Source organism: Nannobrachium achirus (genome assembly GCF_963921795.1).
Source record: "Nannobrachium achirus genome assembly, chromosome: 6".
In the NCBI taxonomy this organism is placed as follows: Eukaryota; Metazoa; Chordata; class Actinopteri; order Myctophiformes; family Myctophidae; genus Nannobrachium; species Nannobrachium achirus.
In genome coordinates this window covers 70,585,618-70,599,045 of record NC_137815.1, presented here as the reverse complement: position 1 = coordinate 70,599,045, position 13,428 = coordinate 70,585,618, and the positions used below count along the sequence as shown (strand labels likewise).

The following is a 13,428-nucleotide window of genomic DNA, read 5'->3' as shown; positions in this document are numbered from 1 at the left end:
TAGGGCATGGTGGGTAGAATTCACAAAATTCATGAATGAAATCAGCCGGGGACTCCGCCCCAATGAACTTGAGACTGATGTTAATCAACCTCAGTGGCAGAGAGAGAGCCCCCAGCCCCAAGAGGCCATCAAGAGTATAATGCATTAAAGAATCAACCAGCATACTTACTAACATAAGGTATCAGTACCATACCTACTACTGTCATATACAGTGTTAATAACAATGAACAGTGTAAACAGAGTCAGATTTCAAAAATAGAACACAAATAACAATGCAACAAGAAATACAATGCAAAAGTAAAAAATATACAATGCAAAGGTAAAAAAGGAACAAGTAAAAAAAACGGTTTACAGAACATTCCCAGTTATTCTGGTCATTTTACACTACACTGTAAAATATTCTGTGTTAATTCACTCTGAGTATGTAGGCCTGCCCTACACATCTAACCACTATGGCCTTGAAACTTGACTGTTAGAGACGACCATCATGTTAACCATATAATGCTGCTATAGTGCCTACTCTTGTTAAGTGAGGTGGCACAGATCAGTCCAGTGGTTTGTGAGATTACAGACAGACATATAATAAACAACATACACAAACACAACTAGACTGCACTCTGCCGAGGTGCCAACTTGCGCCTTGCACACTCGTGGCCATGTATGGCCTACTTGTGCACCAACAAAGCGCGTCTTTTTATTTATATCAGGTCGCACTTGTTGATGGTGATGTCACCAAGAATGCTGGTCTCTCATTGGTCCCTAATTGGCTATGGCGGAAACACAAACAGATATGCGACAGATAGGCAAACAAACGCAGTACTTGCGCACTCTGCTGGCGCAAGTAATTATGAAAATATTTCAAAATAAAATCATGTGATGGTAGAGATTGCCATTCAGTTTGAATAAGGCGGTGTTTATTCCACGTAATGATGTCATCACTGCGATGACATCATGGGCATAAAAACAATCAGCCATCAAAATATTCTCTATATCATTTACTTCAAGTAGTACTTATGTAACATTGTACGTGTGCATTGTATTAGTAGATATTTTATATTGTAGTTAATGTTGTAAAACTATAAGTTTTGAAGCTCCAAGGACGAGGTGGGGAATAATAAATACCCTTCTGGATGCTGGCTGGAGGGGACAAAAACCCCAAGGATGGAGAGAACAAGTCTCTGAGGCAGAGAGGAGGAGCAGAATGGACCAATGGCAAGAAGGGGCCCAAGAAGGAAACCCTCTTGGGGATGGAAGCCAAGAAAGAGGAGAGTCTGGAAAACGACCATTCCCAGGGGATGTCCAAGTCAAAGATGAAAGAGTGTTATGATTCATGTGGCCGTCACATCCTCCTTCATCCATGGTCCATCATAATTAGTTTGGTAACACTGTCCAACAAGCAAGAGCAGAGGTCAAGTAGAGGACTCTTCAAGATGCCAGTCCATCCAAATGTTTGGTTGTTCCTGGCTCTGCTCTTCTGCGCCCATGGGGTCAGTGGCTGCTATCAGTGTGACAACTCAAGTTTCAGGCACCAAGTTTCTGAATTCATCGTCTATAATTCCGGTCTATTCAATGATGGTCAGAATAATATGATTGACATACTTAATGCAGAGGAATCCGAATTCAAAAAGATCACTGCTCTACCAACCCCTCCACCTGGGCTTAACGTCACAACCCCAACACAAACTGAACTGCCTGAAGTCACCAATCCAACACAAACCGAGGTGCCAAACGTTACCATCCCAACCCAAACCGAACTGCTTGACACTGTCACCATCCCAACACAAACCGAACTGCTTGACGTCACAATCCCAACACATACCAAACTGCTTGACATCACAATCCCAACACATACCGAACTAATTGACATCACAATCCCAACACATACCGAAGTGCTTGACTCTGTCACCAATCCAACACAATCCGAACCGCCTGATGTCACCAATCCAACACAATCCGAACCGCCTGATGTCACCAATCCAACACAATCCGAACCGTCTGACGTCACCAATCCAACACAAACCGAACCGCCTGGCGTTACCACCATACCTGGTGTGAATGTCACGGTTTCACCGGCACCAAGAGAAGTTCCGCTCGGAGGTATCGGAATAGGCGCCATCATTGCGATCATTGTGTGTATGGGAGGAGGAGGGGGCGTGGCGGTCTTCTTGGGCACAGCCGGATTGACCGGAGGAACAGCCGGGAGATTTCCTGGTGGCCTGATGTCTCCTCATGGGATAAGATCCATGCCTAAACTCGTAACTATAAATAATGATTTCAAAACCTTGAAGGAGACTGTAAAATGTTTTTGAATCTCTGAAAAATGTTTTCGAAACTCTGTACAATGTCTTGGCAAAATTTCTTCAGAGATTCAACACATTTTTTCAGAGATTCAAATCAATTTTCAGAGTTTTCGCCAACACATGTTGTGTCAACTTCATCAGAAACACAGTTTCAGAATATGCATTTTGGAACGTTTCTCCCTGCATATTATTTTGTGTTTCATGTTTGAAACCTTGTAAACTCCTAAGGTCTCAAAACCTTGAGAGTTATTTTCAATCTATGAAAATATTTTTTGCAAGACTGAAAAATGATTTTGAAACTGTGAAAAAATGTGTTGTATCTCTGAAGACATTCTGCCAAGACATTGTGCACAGTGTTTTGCCAACACATTTTCAGAGTTTCAACTTCATCAGAAACACAGTTTCAGAATATGTATTTAGGCACTTTTCTCCCTGGATATTATTTTGTGATCTATGTTTGAAACCGTGTAAATGGTGATCGTTTTTGAAGCTTGCAACTCTATTGTTGAATGTCTGAAAGTCATCTTCAAGGGTTAAACTATGGAGCCATTTTAACTTGGATTTGTTTCTTCAACACTTTTGTATGAATTACTTTTTTCATTTCTCAATTTAATATATATAGTTATATATAATTATATATTGTTATTTTTTATTGGAATCTTGAAATGTAACGTTTTGATTTAATTTAAAACGCATTTAGTTATATATGCATGTTAACTTCAATACATTGGACATAAAAGATAATACATTTTATGACTACTATACTAGTCATTAAGCTACTAAGCAGGTCATGTTTGGAATTGTAACAGCTGATATCAATAATATATCAGTATTCCAGTATTGACCAGCGGGCCGCATTAAGTGAAGGTGGGGGCCGCATGTGGCCCCCGGGCCGCCAATTGCCCATGTATGCTTTAAATCAAATATGACAAAAGATAGCAAAGCAAAAGCTTGAGAATTTCCATTCATATGGGGAAGACACACACTCACACTCACACACTAGATGGCTGTAGGATAATTTACTTCCTCGGCCTACAGTGCCTATAAGAAAACTGGCACAGATTGGTCCAGTGGTTTGTGTGATTACAGACAGGCAGACAGACAGACAGACAGACAGACAGACAGACAGACAGACAGACAGACAGACAGACAACTCGCCTGCTAAGAGCTACTATACACAAATACAACTAGACTGCACTCTGTCGAGGTGCCAACTTGTGCCTTGCACACTTGTTGCCATGTATGGCCTACTTGTGCGCCAGCAGAGCGCATCTTGTTATTTATATCAGGTAGCACTTGTTGATGGTGACGTCACCAAGAATGCTGGTCCCTCATTGGCTGTTGATGGCGACATCACTAGGAATGCATGGTCCCTGATTGGCTACGGGCGGAAACACAAACAGATACGCGACAGATAGGCAACTGAACGCAGGTAATTATGAATTATTACGCAGGTAATTATGAAAATCTTTCAGAATAAAATCATGTGATGGTAGAGATTGCCAGTCAGTTTGAATAAGGCAGTGTTTATTCCACTTAATGATGTCATCACTGTGATGACATCATGTGCATAAAAGCAATCAGCCATCAAAATATTCTCATTAATTTACTTCAGGTTGTGCGTATGTATCATTGTACATGTGCATTGTATTAGTAGATATTTTATATTGTAGTTAATTTTATACAACTATAAGTTGTGAAGCCCCAAGTGGACGAGGTGGGGAATAATAAATACCCTTCTGGCCTCCAAGAGAGAAAAGTACAAGATGCTGGCTGGAGGAGACAAAAACCCCAAGGATGGAGAGAACAAGTCTCAGAAGCAGAGAGGAGGAGCAGAATGGACCAATGGCAAGAAGGGGCCCAAGAAGGAAACCCTCTTGGGGATGGAAGCCAAGAAAGAGGAGAGTCTGGAAAACGACCATTCCCAGGGGATGTCCAAGTCAAAGATGAAAGAGTGTTATGATTCATGTGGCCGTCACATCCTCCTTCATCCATGGTCCATCATAATTAGTTTGGTAACACTGTCCAACAAGCAAGAGCAGAGGTCAAGTAGAGGACTCTTCAAGATGCGAGTCCATCCCAATGTTTGGTTGTTCCTGGCACTGCTCTTCTGCGCCCATGGGGTCAGTGGCTGCTATCAGTGTGACAACTCAAGTTTCAGGCACCCAGTTTCTGAATTCATTGTCTATAATGATGGTCAGAACAAGATGATTGACATACTTAATGCAGAGGAATCCGAATTCAAAAAGATCGCTCCTCTACCAACCCCTCCACCTGGGCTTGACGTCACAACCCCAACACAAACCGAAGTGCCTAACACCACCATCCCAGCACAAACCGAAGTGCCTAACACCACCATCCCAGCACAAACAGAAGTGCCTAACACCACCATCCCAGCACAAACCGAAGTGCCTAACACCACCATCCCAACACAAACCGAAGTGCCTAACACCACCATCCCAACACAAACCGAAGTGCCTAACACCACCATCCCAGCACAAACCGAAGTGCCTAACACCACCATCCCAACACAAACCGAAGTGCCTAACACCACCATCCCAACACAAACCGAAGTGCCTAACACCACCATCCCAACACAAACCGAAGTGCCTAACACCACCATCCCAGCACAAACCGAAGTGCCTAACACCACCACCCCAACACAAACCGAAGTGCCTAACACCACCATCCCAGCACAAACCCAACAGCCTCCCACAGATAAGCCAGAACCTGGTGTGACTGTCACAGTTTCACCGGCACCAAAAGAAGTTCCGCTCGGAGGTATCGGAATAGGCGCCATCATTGCGATCGTTGTGTGTACGGCAGGAGGAGGGGGCGTGGTGCTCTACTTGGGGCTGAGGGCATGGAAGAAAAGACAAATCTGTTGACCGGCATCCGAGAGTGTGTTTAGTTTCAATGTACATTATTATTATTTATTTTGTCTACACTGTCTCTGCATATGACGTAGCCTTACCTTGCTTACTGGTTAAGAGCGTCTGTTAATGCCTGAATTGTAAATTGTACTAAACTCTGCCTGTAAACCATGTTTTTATTGTATTTTGTTGTGACAAGGTATGAATTTATATATTGTTATTGTCCTAATGGTTACCCTATGTATATATTATTCCCTCGTGTGTGTGCGTGCATTTGTGTGTGTGAACCTGGATGCATTTCATTTCATGACAAAAATAGTGTATTTTACAATTCCTGGTCCTGTATCTGAGCCTGCTCCCTGGTAGATCGTTGAAGAAACCTCGCTAGGCCTCGCTGATGCTCTGGAGCGCAATTTGGAATCGCACATGAGTTCTGAGCAGAGCCGTTCGTCTTCATCCCTGTCCGCAGGTTAGTTACTCACCAGCGTCAGTTTCACTGAGGTTAGGGTTAGGGTTAAGGTTGGGTTTAGGCATAGTTTTGCTGAGGTTAGGGTTAAGGTTAGGTTTAGGCATGGTTTCACTGAGGTTAGGGTTAGGGTTAAGGTTAGGTTTAGCTGGTACTCCGCTGCAACTCCGCTGCAACTCCGCGCAGTCCAAGCTAACAAAAAGGAGCGCTCCCTATAGCTCCGGTTCAGCCAGTCAAAAGCTTCCATGGGCGGGGTTTGCCCAGAACTCATGTGCGTTTCCAAATAACGCCGCTCTGGACCAGAGCTAAGGCTAAAGCAGATGGGAAATCTTGCTCTTTCGAACGACCATCATTTCGACAAAGGAGCATCTGGAGGGTTAGCGACTCACCCCACGGAAGTTAGTCTTAGGGTAACTGCCTTTGTAATAGATTACGTCATTTTTGAGGAGAACTCATGGTGGCAGGAAGAGCCACTTGAACACCCAGAGGACTAGACTGAGATACTACCAAAGCAAGCAGGACTTTGATCTTTTTTATCTTGTTGCACTTAACTCTCATCTCTGTTATTTGTCTGTCTCTCCAGATTGGAGCCTTGTTTTTGTTTAATTGTATTTTTGGCCTAGTGTGTGTTGTCAGAACACACTCTGGGACACTCTCTTGGCTAATACCCCTCCCCACTGTCTGATTGGTTCCTGTGATCCTGCCCCTCCTTTGTTGCTGTTCAGCATATAAGAGGACTCAGGTCACAGACACTTCTCACTCATGGTGGCAGGAAGAGCCACTTGAACACCCAGAGGACTAGACTGAGATACTACCAAAGCAAGCAGGACTTCGATCTTTTTTATCTTGTTGCACTTAAACCTCCTTTTTTCTCCTAATCCAAGAATCGGACCTGAACTTCTCCAGACACATCCAGTAAAGGAGCTGCCCCACATGGATTAGTATAACTTTTTACTTGCTCTTAGGACACAAATTATTATATTATTGTCATAATTGTTATATTGTTATTAATTGTTATATTGTTATATTATATTGTTATATTGGCATATTTAAAAAAAATGTGCTTCCCGACCATTCCTACTCTGCTCTCCTCTCATCGCACTAGACACTATTACACCCAGCACTGTAACACCAATAACCTAATTTACCCACCTCGCTCACCTAGTCAACGCATTACAGTCCAAGGCGGCCTCTGGAACTGACACTCAGCTGCAAAGAAGAACATGCCTGAATTCATTGTAGGCCAGGCTACTTTGAATTCCCTCCAATTCCTTGCACTGACAGAAACCTGGATAAATGCCAATAACACGGCTACTCCTGCTGCACTCTCTACAGCACATACATTTACACACACTCCGCGTCCCAGAGATCGCACTGGGGCGGCACAGGCATTCTAACATCTCCCAAATGGAAGATCCGTGCGTTAAACCTCTCTCACCTATCTCTGTCCACATTTGAATGTCATGCCATTTCAATAACACAACCTGTCTTTCTCACCATCATTGTGCTCTACCGCCCCCCAGGGACCCTTGGGGATTTTCTGGAAGAACTGGACTCTCTGATCAGCTCATTTCCGGAGGATGGAACACCCCTGATTCTACTGGGTGACTTCAACCTACCAACTGAAGAGAAGTATCTCCCCGTTACATCCCTATTGTCCTCATTTGATCTGTCCCTCACCCCTTCCCCTCCCACCCATAAGGCAGGGAATGTACTGGACCTTGTGTTCACCAGAGCCTGCTCCCCCTCAAACCTCATTGTTACCCCTGTAAAATACTCTGATCACTGCTTCATAACCTTCTCCCTCTCCCTCTCTATCCACAGATCTAAACAGACCCTCCCTCGGACTGTCACCACACGACGCAACCTGAGGACCCTGGATCCCTCCATTCTCTCCTCCTCCATTCTCTCCTCCCTCCCAACCCCAGATATCCTTCCCTCTCTCCCTCCTGACACTCTAACATCTTCCTTTCTCTCCTCTGTCTCCTCAGCCTTCGATCGGCACTGCCCTCTCTCGACCAGGCCAGCACGCCCAAATCCACCGGCTCCGTGGCTATCTGAAACCCTCAGAACTGAGCGAACACCTCTCAGGGCGGCAGAGAGGAAGTGGCACAAGACGAAGCAACCAGAGGACCTATCTCACTTTCACGCACTCCTGTCAGGTTTCTCACTCGCACTCTCCACTGCAAAATCATCATTCTACCACACAAATATCCAATCATGTACCTCAAACCCTAGGAAACTGTTTAGCACATTCTCAACCCTCCTCAAACCCCCCCCTCCCCCCTCTCCTTCATCCCTCTCAGCGGACGATTTTGTCACCTACTTTGAAAAGAAGGTTGATGATATCAGTAGTTCATTCTCCCATCTCCCCCAGAATACAGTGTCGAAAACACGCAATTGTATCCCTAACCTAACATGTCTATCCTCCTTCTCCCCTCTCTCTGCAGATGACGTCATAAAACTAGTGACTTCCTCTAGACCTACCACCTGTGCCCTGGATCCAATCCCTTCTCCACTCTTCCAGACGATCGCACCTGACCTACTCCCCTTCATAACCGCCATCATCAACAGTTCTGTAACTTCAGGCTGTGTCCCAGCTGCCTTCAAGACAGCCAGAGTATCACCACTCCTCAAGAAACCAACTCTTGACGCCTCGGACGTCAAGAACTACAGACCGGTATCCCTCCTCTCATTTCTTTCAAAAACCCTTGAACGTGTGGTCTCTAACCAGCTTTCTCTCCATCTCTCACAGAACAACCTGCTGGACCCCAACCAGTCAGGTTTTAAACCGGCCCATTCCACAGAAACGGCACTCCTAGCAGTCACAGAAGCACTCCATGCTGCCCAGGCTGCATCCCACTCTGCAGTCCTGATTCTTCTGGATCTATCAGCGGCATTCGACACAGTGAATCACCAGCTGCTCCTGGACACCCTTGCTGACCTAGGCATCACCGGGACGGCACTAAAGTGGTTCTCCTCCTACCTGTCGGACCGGACCTACCAGGTCTCATGGAAAGGTTTGCTTTCATCCCCCCGAACCCTCCAAACGGGAGTCCCCCAGGGATCCGTACTTGGCCCTCTGCTGTTCTCCCTGTACACCAAATCCCTTGGTGCTGTAATCTCTGCTCACAATCTATCATATCACTGCTACGCTGATGACACTCAACTGTTTTTGTCCTTCCCCCCTTCTGCCACCCAGGTGGAAGAGCGCATTGCTGCATGTCTGGCCGACATCTCACAGTGGATGTCAGCCCACCACCTCAAGCTGAACCCGGACAAGACGGAGCTACTCTTCTTCCCAGCTAAGTCTTGCCCCATGCAAGATCTCACTATTTCCATAGATAATGCATTGGTGACTTCAGTTCCGACTGCTAGAAACCTTGGTGTGGTCCTGGACACCCAGCTATCATTTAAGGCACATATTGCATCAGTCACCCGGTCCTGTAGGTTCACACTCTATAACATCCGTAAAATCAGACCGTTCCTCACCCAGGAGGCAGCGCAGCTCCTCATTCAGACATCTGTCATATCAAAACTCGACTATTGTAACTCTCTCCTCACTGGTCTCCCGGCATGTGCACTTAAACCTCTCCAACTGATCCAAAATGCCGCGGCACGACTGGTCTTCAACCAGCCTAAGTTCTCACATGTCTCTCCCCTTCTCCGCAGCCTCCACTGGCTCCCGGTTGCGGCCCGCATGGAATACAAAACACTGATGCTGACCTTCAAAGCAGCCAAAGGTATGGCTCCTCCATACCTCCAAAAGCTGATCAACCCCTACACCCCCACTCGTTCACTTAGATCAGCCAACACAGGGATGCTGACCGAACCCTCGCTAAAAACTCCAGGGCAAAAATCCACTCGTCCGAGACAGTTTGCCCTCTTGGCTCCCAAGTTGTGGAATAAACTCCCTGTCACACTTAGAACAACGGACTCACTCGCTACTTTTCGCCGTGGACTGAAAACTCACCTTTTCAGACTCCACCTAAACCCTTAGCACTACAGTAAAATCAATGACCATACATGAAGCTAGTTAACATTGTTTGTTAGGTTTCTTTAGAACTTGATTATATTGTGTTTTTCTCTAGATAGATATCCATTTACATTGTTATATTGCTGTTAATGTACTGACCTATTATCTTGTTTATTATTGCGATGTTGTATCTGCTTATTGTAAGTCGCTTTGGATTAAAAGCGTCTGCTAAATGCCTAAACTGTAAACTGTAAACTTGACCGATAGATTATGTCACTTTTTAGGGAGAACTTGACTGATAGATTGCGTCATTTTTGAGGAGAACTTTGGTTGCACTGACCCGAGGGAAATGAATTCCGTCTTAGCATTTATATATCAGATATCCTGTTTGATTATATTGTCCAATCAGAAAAGGGACAGAAATGGTTTGTATCAGAATTATTTAATATTCTTATGTGTCGTGTTAGTGTCAGGTTTTTTGGTTGTTCTTTTTGTATGTTGTATTTTCTTTTTTTGCTTGTTTTGTCTGTATGTGATCCAGTATGGTCTTGTATTATGTTGTTTTGTATGTCTGTAAAAAAAAAAAGAATAAACATATTGTTTAAAAAAAAAAAAAATGGTCAGTTGAACTCAATGGTCTTTCGGGGTTACAGAGAAGTTGAATGAAAAGAGGGTTACTTTAGGTGACATAAAAGTTTACAGAGACAAAGTTAAATGAAAACAGGTTTACATTAAGGTGACATAAAGGTTCACAGACCTGGAACAATCGTCTGGTTGCCTGTTGCAACCACACTAATTGTGGGCTCGCCTGCATGGCGAGAACACTGTGTTATCTTCATTATTTATTGCGACCGAAGGTCGCATATACTCTGAAGAATCGTGTCGCTTGAGTGTCCTTCCTTCCTTCCTTCCTTCCTTCCGTATCCTCGTGACCGTCCTTCCGTATCCTCTGTGATGTCAGTGTGATGTCAGCGAGTTGTGACATCACTTCCTGTACAGGGCGGCTACACGAAATGTGGATAACACTATATATGGAGATAGTCCAGTCCATCATGTCATATGGGACTACCGTCATAGAAAGTAGCCATTGTTAGGCCGGAGTCATTGGCTGTCTAAACATGGAGATGTGGATAACACTATATATGGAGATAGTCTAGTCCAATATGTCATATGGGACTACCGTCATAGACAGTAGCCATTGTTAATCCGGAGTCAATGGCTGACTGTCTGTACAGGAAGTGATGTCACATGACATACTTTTTATGCCCATATATGAGTCCTAACATGGAGATGTGGATAACACTATATATGGAGATAGTCTAGTCCAATATGTCATATGGAACTACCGTCATAGACACAGCCATTGACTCCGGCCTAACAATGGCTACTGTCTATGACGGTAGTCCCATTATGACATGATGGACTGGACTATCTCCATATATAGTGTTCTCCACATTTCCATGTTTAGGCCCCATCGCTCACACCCTCGATGGGGTTGGCGATAGGGCCTTTCTGTGTGGAGTTTGCATGTTTCCCTGTGTCTCCTAGGGTTGATACCCTCAGAAAAACATGAACAAACTCCCCCCAGAATGATAACAACTAGAGAAATTGCAATTTGGGAAATTGCGAGTGTGGTTGCCTAAAAAGTAACTCTTACATCACAGACTCTTACATCACTATATATGGTGTTTCCCATTCAAAGTCAATGGGGAAGGTCAGCTACCTAAAAGTTACCTTACTATATATGGTGTTTCCCATTCAAAGTCAATGGGAAATGTCAGATACCTAAAAGTTACTCACTATATATGGAGTTTCCCATTCAAGTCAATGAGACTAAGAGTTGTAAAAACTGCAAAATTCCCCAGAGTAATAATGTGGTTGCCCTGGCAACCACACTAACTAGAATCGTCAGAGAAACACTGTGGTTGGCCAGATAGTCAAGAATTGGCGCGATGTCACCCTGAGGTGTCTTACTAGTATATAGTGAGTTCCGTCACAGACAGTACAAAGACAGGGCCCTTAGCCAATGAGGTGCGGAAAACCTGGGAGGGGTGTTAGCTGGAGTATTGGTTGAGCTTCACATGACAGTTAGCACGCTGCATGAATATAGTCACGAGCGAGCCCACACTGTTTCGTAGGAACAGTATTTCTACTATTATAAACAACTCTAATGCTTTAAATCAAATATGACAAAAGATAGCAAAGCAAAAGATTGAGAATTTCCACTCACATATGGGGAAGACACACTCACACACTCGATGGCTGATAGGATCATTTACTTCCTCGGCCTACAGTGCCTATAAGAAAACTGGCACAGATCGGTCCAGTGGTTTGTGAGATTACAGACAGACAGACAACTCGCCTGCTAAGAGCTACTATACACAAATACACTCTGTCGAGGTGCCAACTTGTGCCTTGCACACTTGTTGCCATGTATGGCCTACTTGTGCGCCACCAGAGCATGCCTTGTTATTTTATATCAGGTAGCACTTGTTGATGGTGAGGTCATCAAGAATTCTGGTCCCTCATTGGCTGTTGATGGCGACATCACTAGGAATGCTGGTCCCTGATTGGCTACGGGCGGAAACAAACAGATGCAACCTTTACTTTACTGACTTTATTTATTTATTTGGACGGGACAGTGTATATTGATGAGCACTACATAAAGCAATGTAAATATACCGGACTTAGCAAGAATGCTAAATTCCATCCGTAGTCCCCACATGAAACACAAAACAAAACATATACCAACAACAACAATCTTACATCAAGAGAAGACACCTAAAACACATACATACAAGTACTATACTATTCACAGCAAGAACCCTACATTCGCAAAAAGGATGAATAAAAACTATACAAGACATACATGTGCTATACTATTAAGACTATTAAGACTATATACATGGTCACACGTTTGATTGTCAAGTAACCATTTTTTGAGCGGCGCTCCATAGAGTGGCTGTGCGTGTGTCTGTAGCCACTTTTCCTCAGCGTTTTGCCATAGCAATGTGTTTTCCTCAACGTTTTGCCATAGCAATATGTGTGTGTGTGTAGCCAAATTACATCACCAATTACATCCTAGACCTATATCCTAGTATTTTTCCTCAGCGTTTTGCCATAGCAATCTGTGTGTGTGTGTAGCCTGTATTACATCACCAATTACCAATTGATTGAAGACGTTATGCAAGCACGACCACCGCTCACTTCACATTGGGCGTGATTTTTTAGGTTAAACTTGAAGGATGGAAATGACAAACAGTCTTCTCTTATTAATAGAGGTAGGTCATTCCAGATTGAGCAGCCCTGGACTGAAAGGGTGTTTTTTCCAAAAGTGGTTGCCCGGTGTGGCACTTCGCAGTCTCCTCTAGCGATTGCCCTCGTATTGAGTCCTCTATCAGACCGAACGCAGTACTTGCGCAAATCATGTGATGGTAGAGATTGCCAGTCAGTTTGAATAAGGCAGTGTTTATTCTACGTAATGATGTCATCCCTGTGATGACATCATGTGCATAAAAACAATCAGCCATCAAAATATTCTCTATATCATTTATTACATTGTGCATTGTATTAGTGGGTATATTTTATATCGTAGTTAATTTTATACATACAACTATACGTTGTGAAGCCCCAAGGACCAAGTGGACGAGGTGGGGAATAATAAATACCCTTCTGGCCTCCAAGAGAGTAAAGTACAAGATGCTGGCTGGAGGAGACAAAAACCCCAAGGATGGAGAGAACAAGTCTCTGAGGCAGAGAGGAGGAGCAGAATGGACCAATGGCAACAAGGGGCCCAAGAAGGAAACCCTCTTG

At 44.2% G+C, this 13,428-nt stretch overlaps 1 protein-coding gene across 1 annotated transcript; it reads left to right on the top strand.

The window, feature by feature from the left end:
- Positions 1-1,130: 1,130 nt before the first annotated feature.
- LOC308287269 (uncharacterized protein) lies at positions 1,131-12,986 on the top strand (the record flags this gene model as incomplete). The annotated part of the gene is made up of 5 exons (XM_080728385.1): positions 1,131-1,487; positions 4,052-5,161; positions 7,006-7,801; positions 8,090-8,948; positions 12,977-12,986. The coding sequence occupies 5 exons, from the start codon at positions 1,131-1,133 to the stop codon at positions 12,984-12,986; spliced, it is 3,132 nt and encodes a 1,043-aa protein (XP_080584511.1).
- Positions 12,987-13,428: the final 442 nt, after the last annotated feature.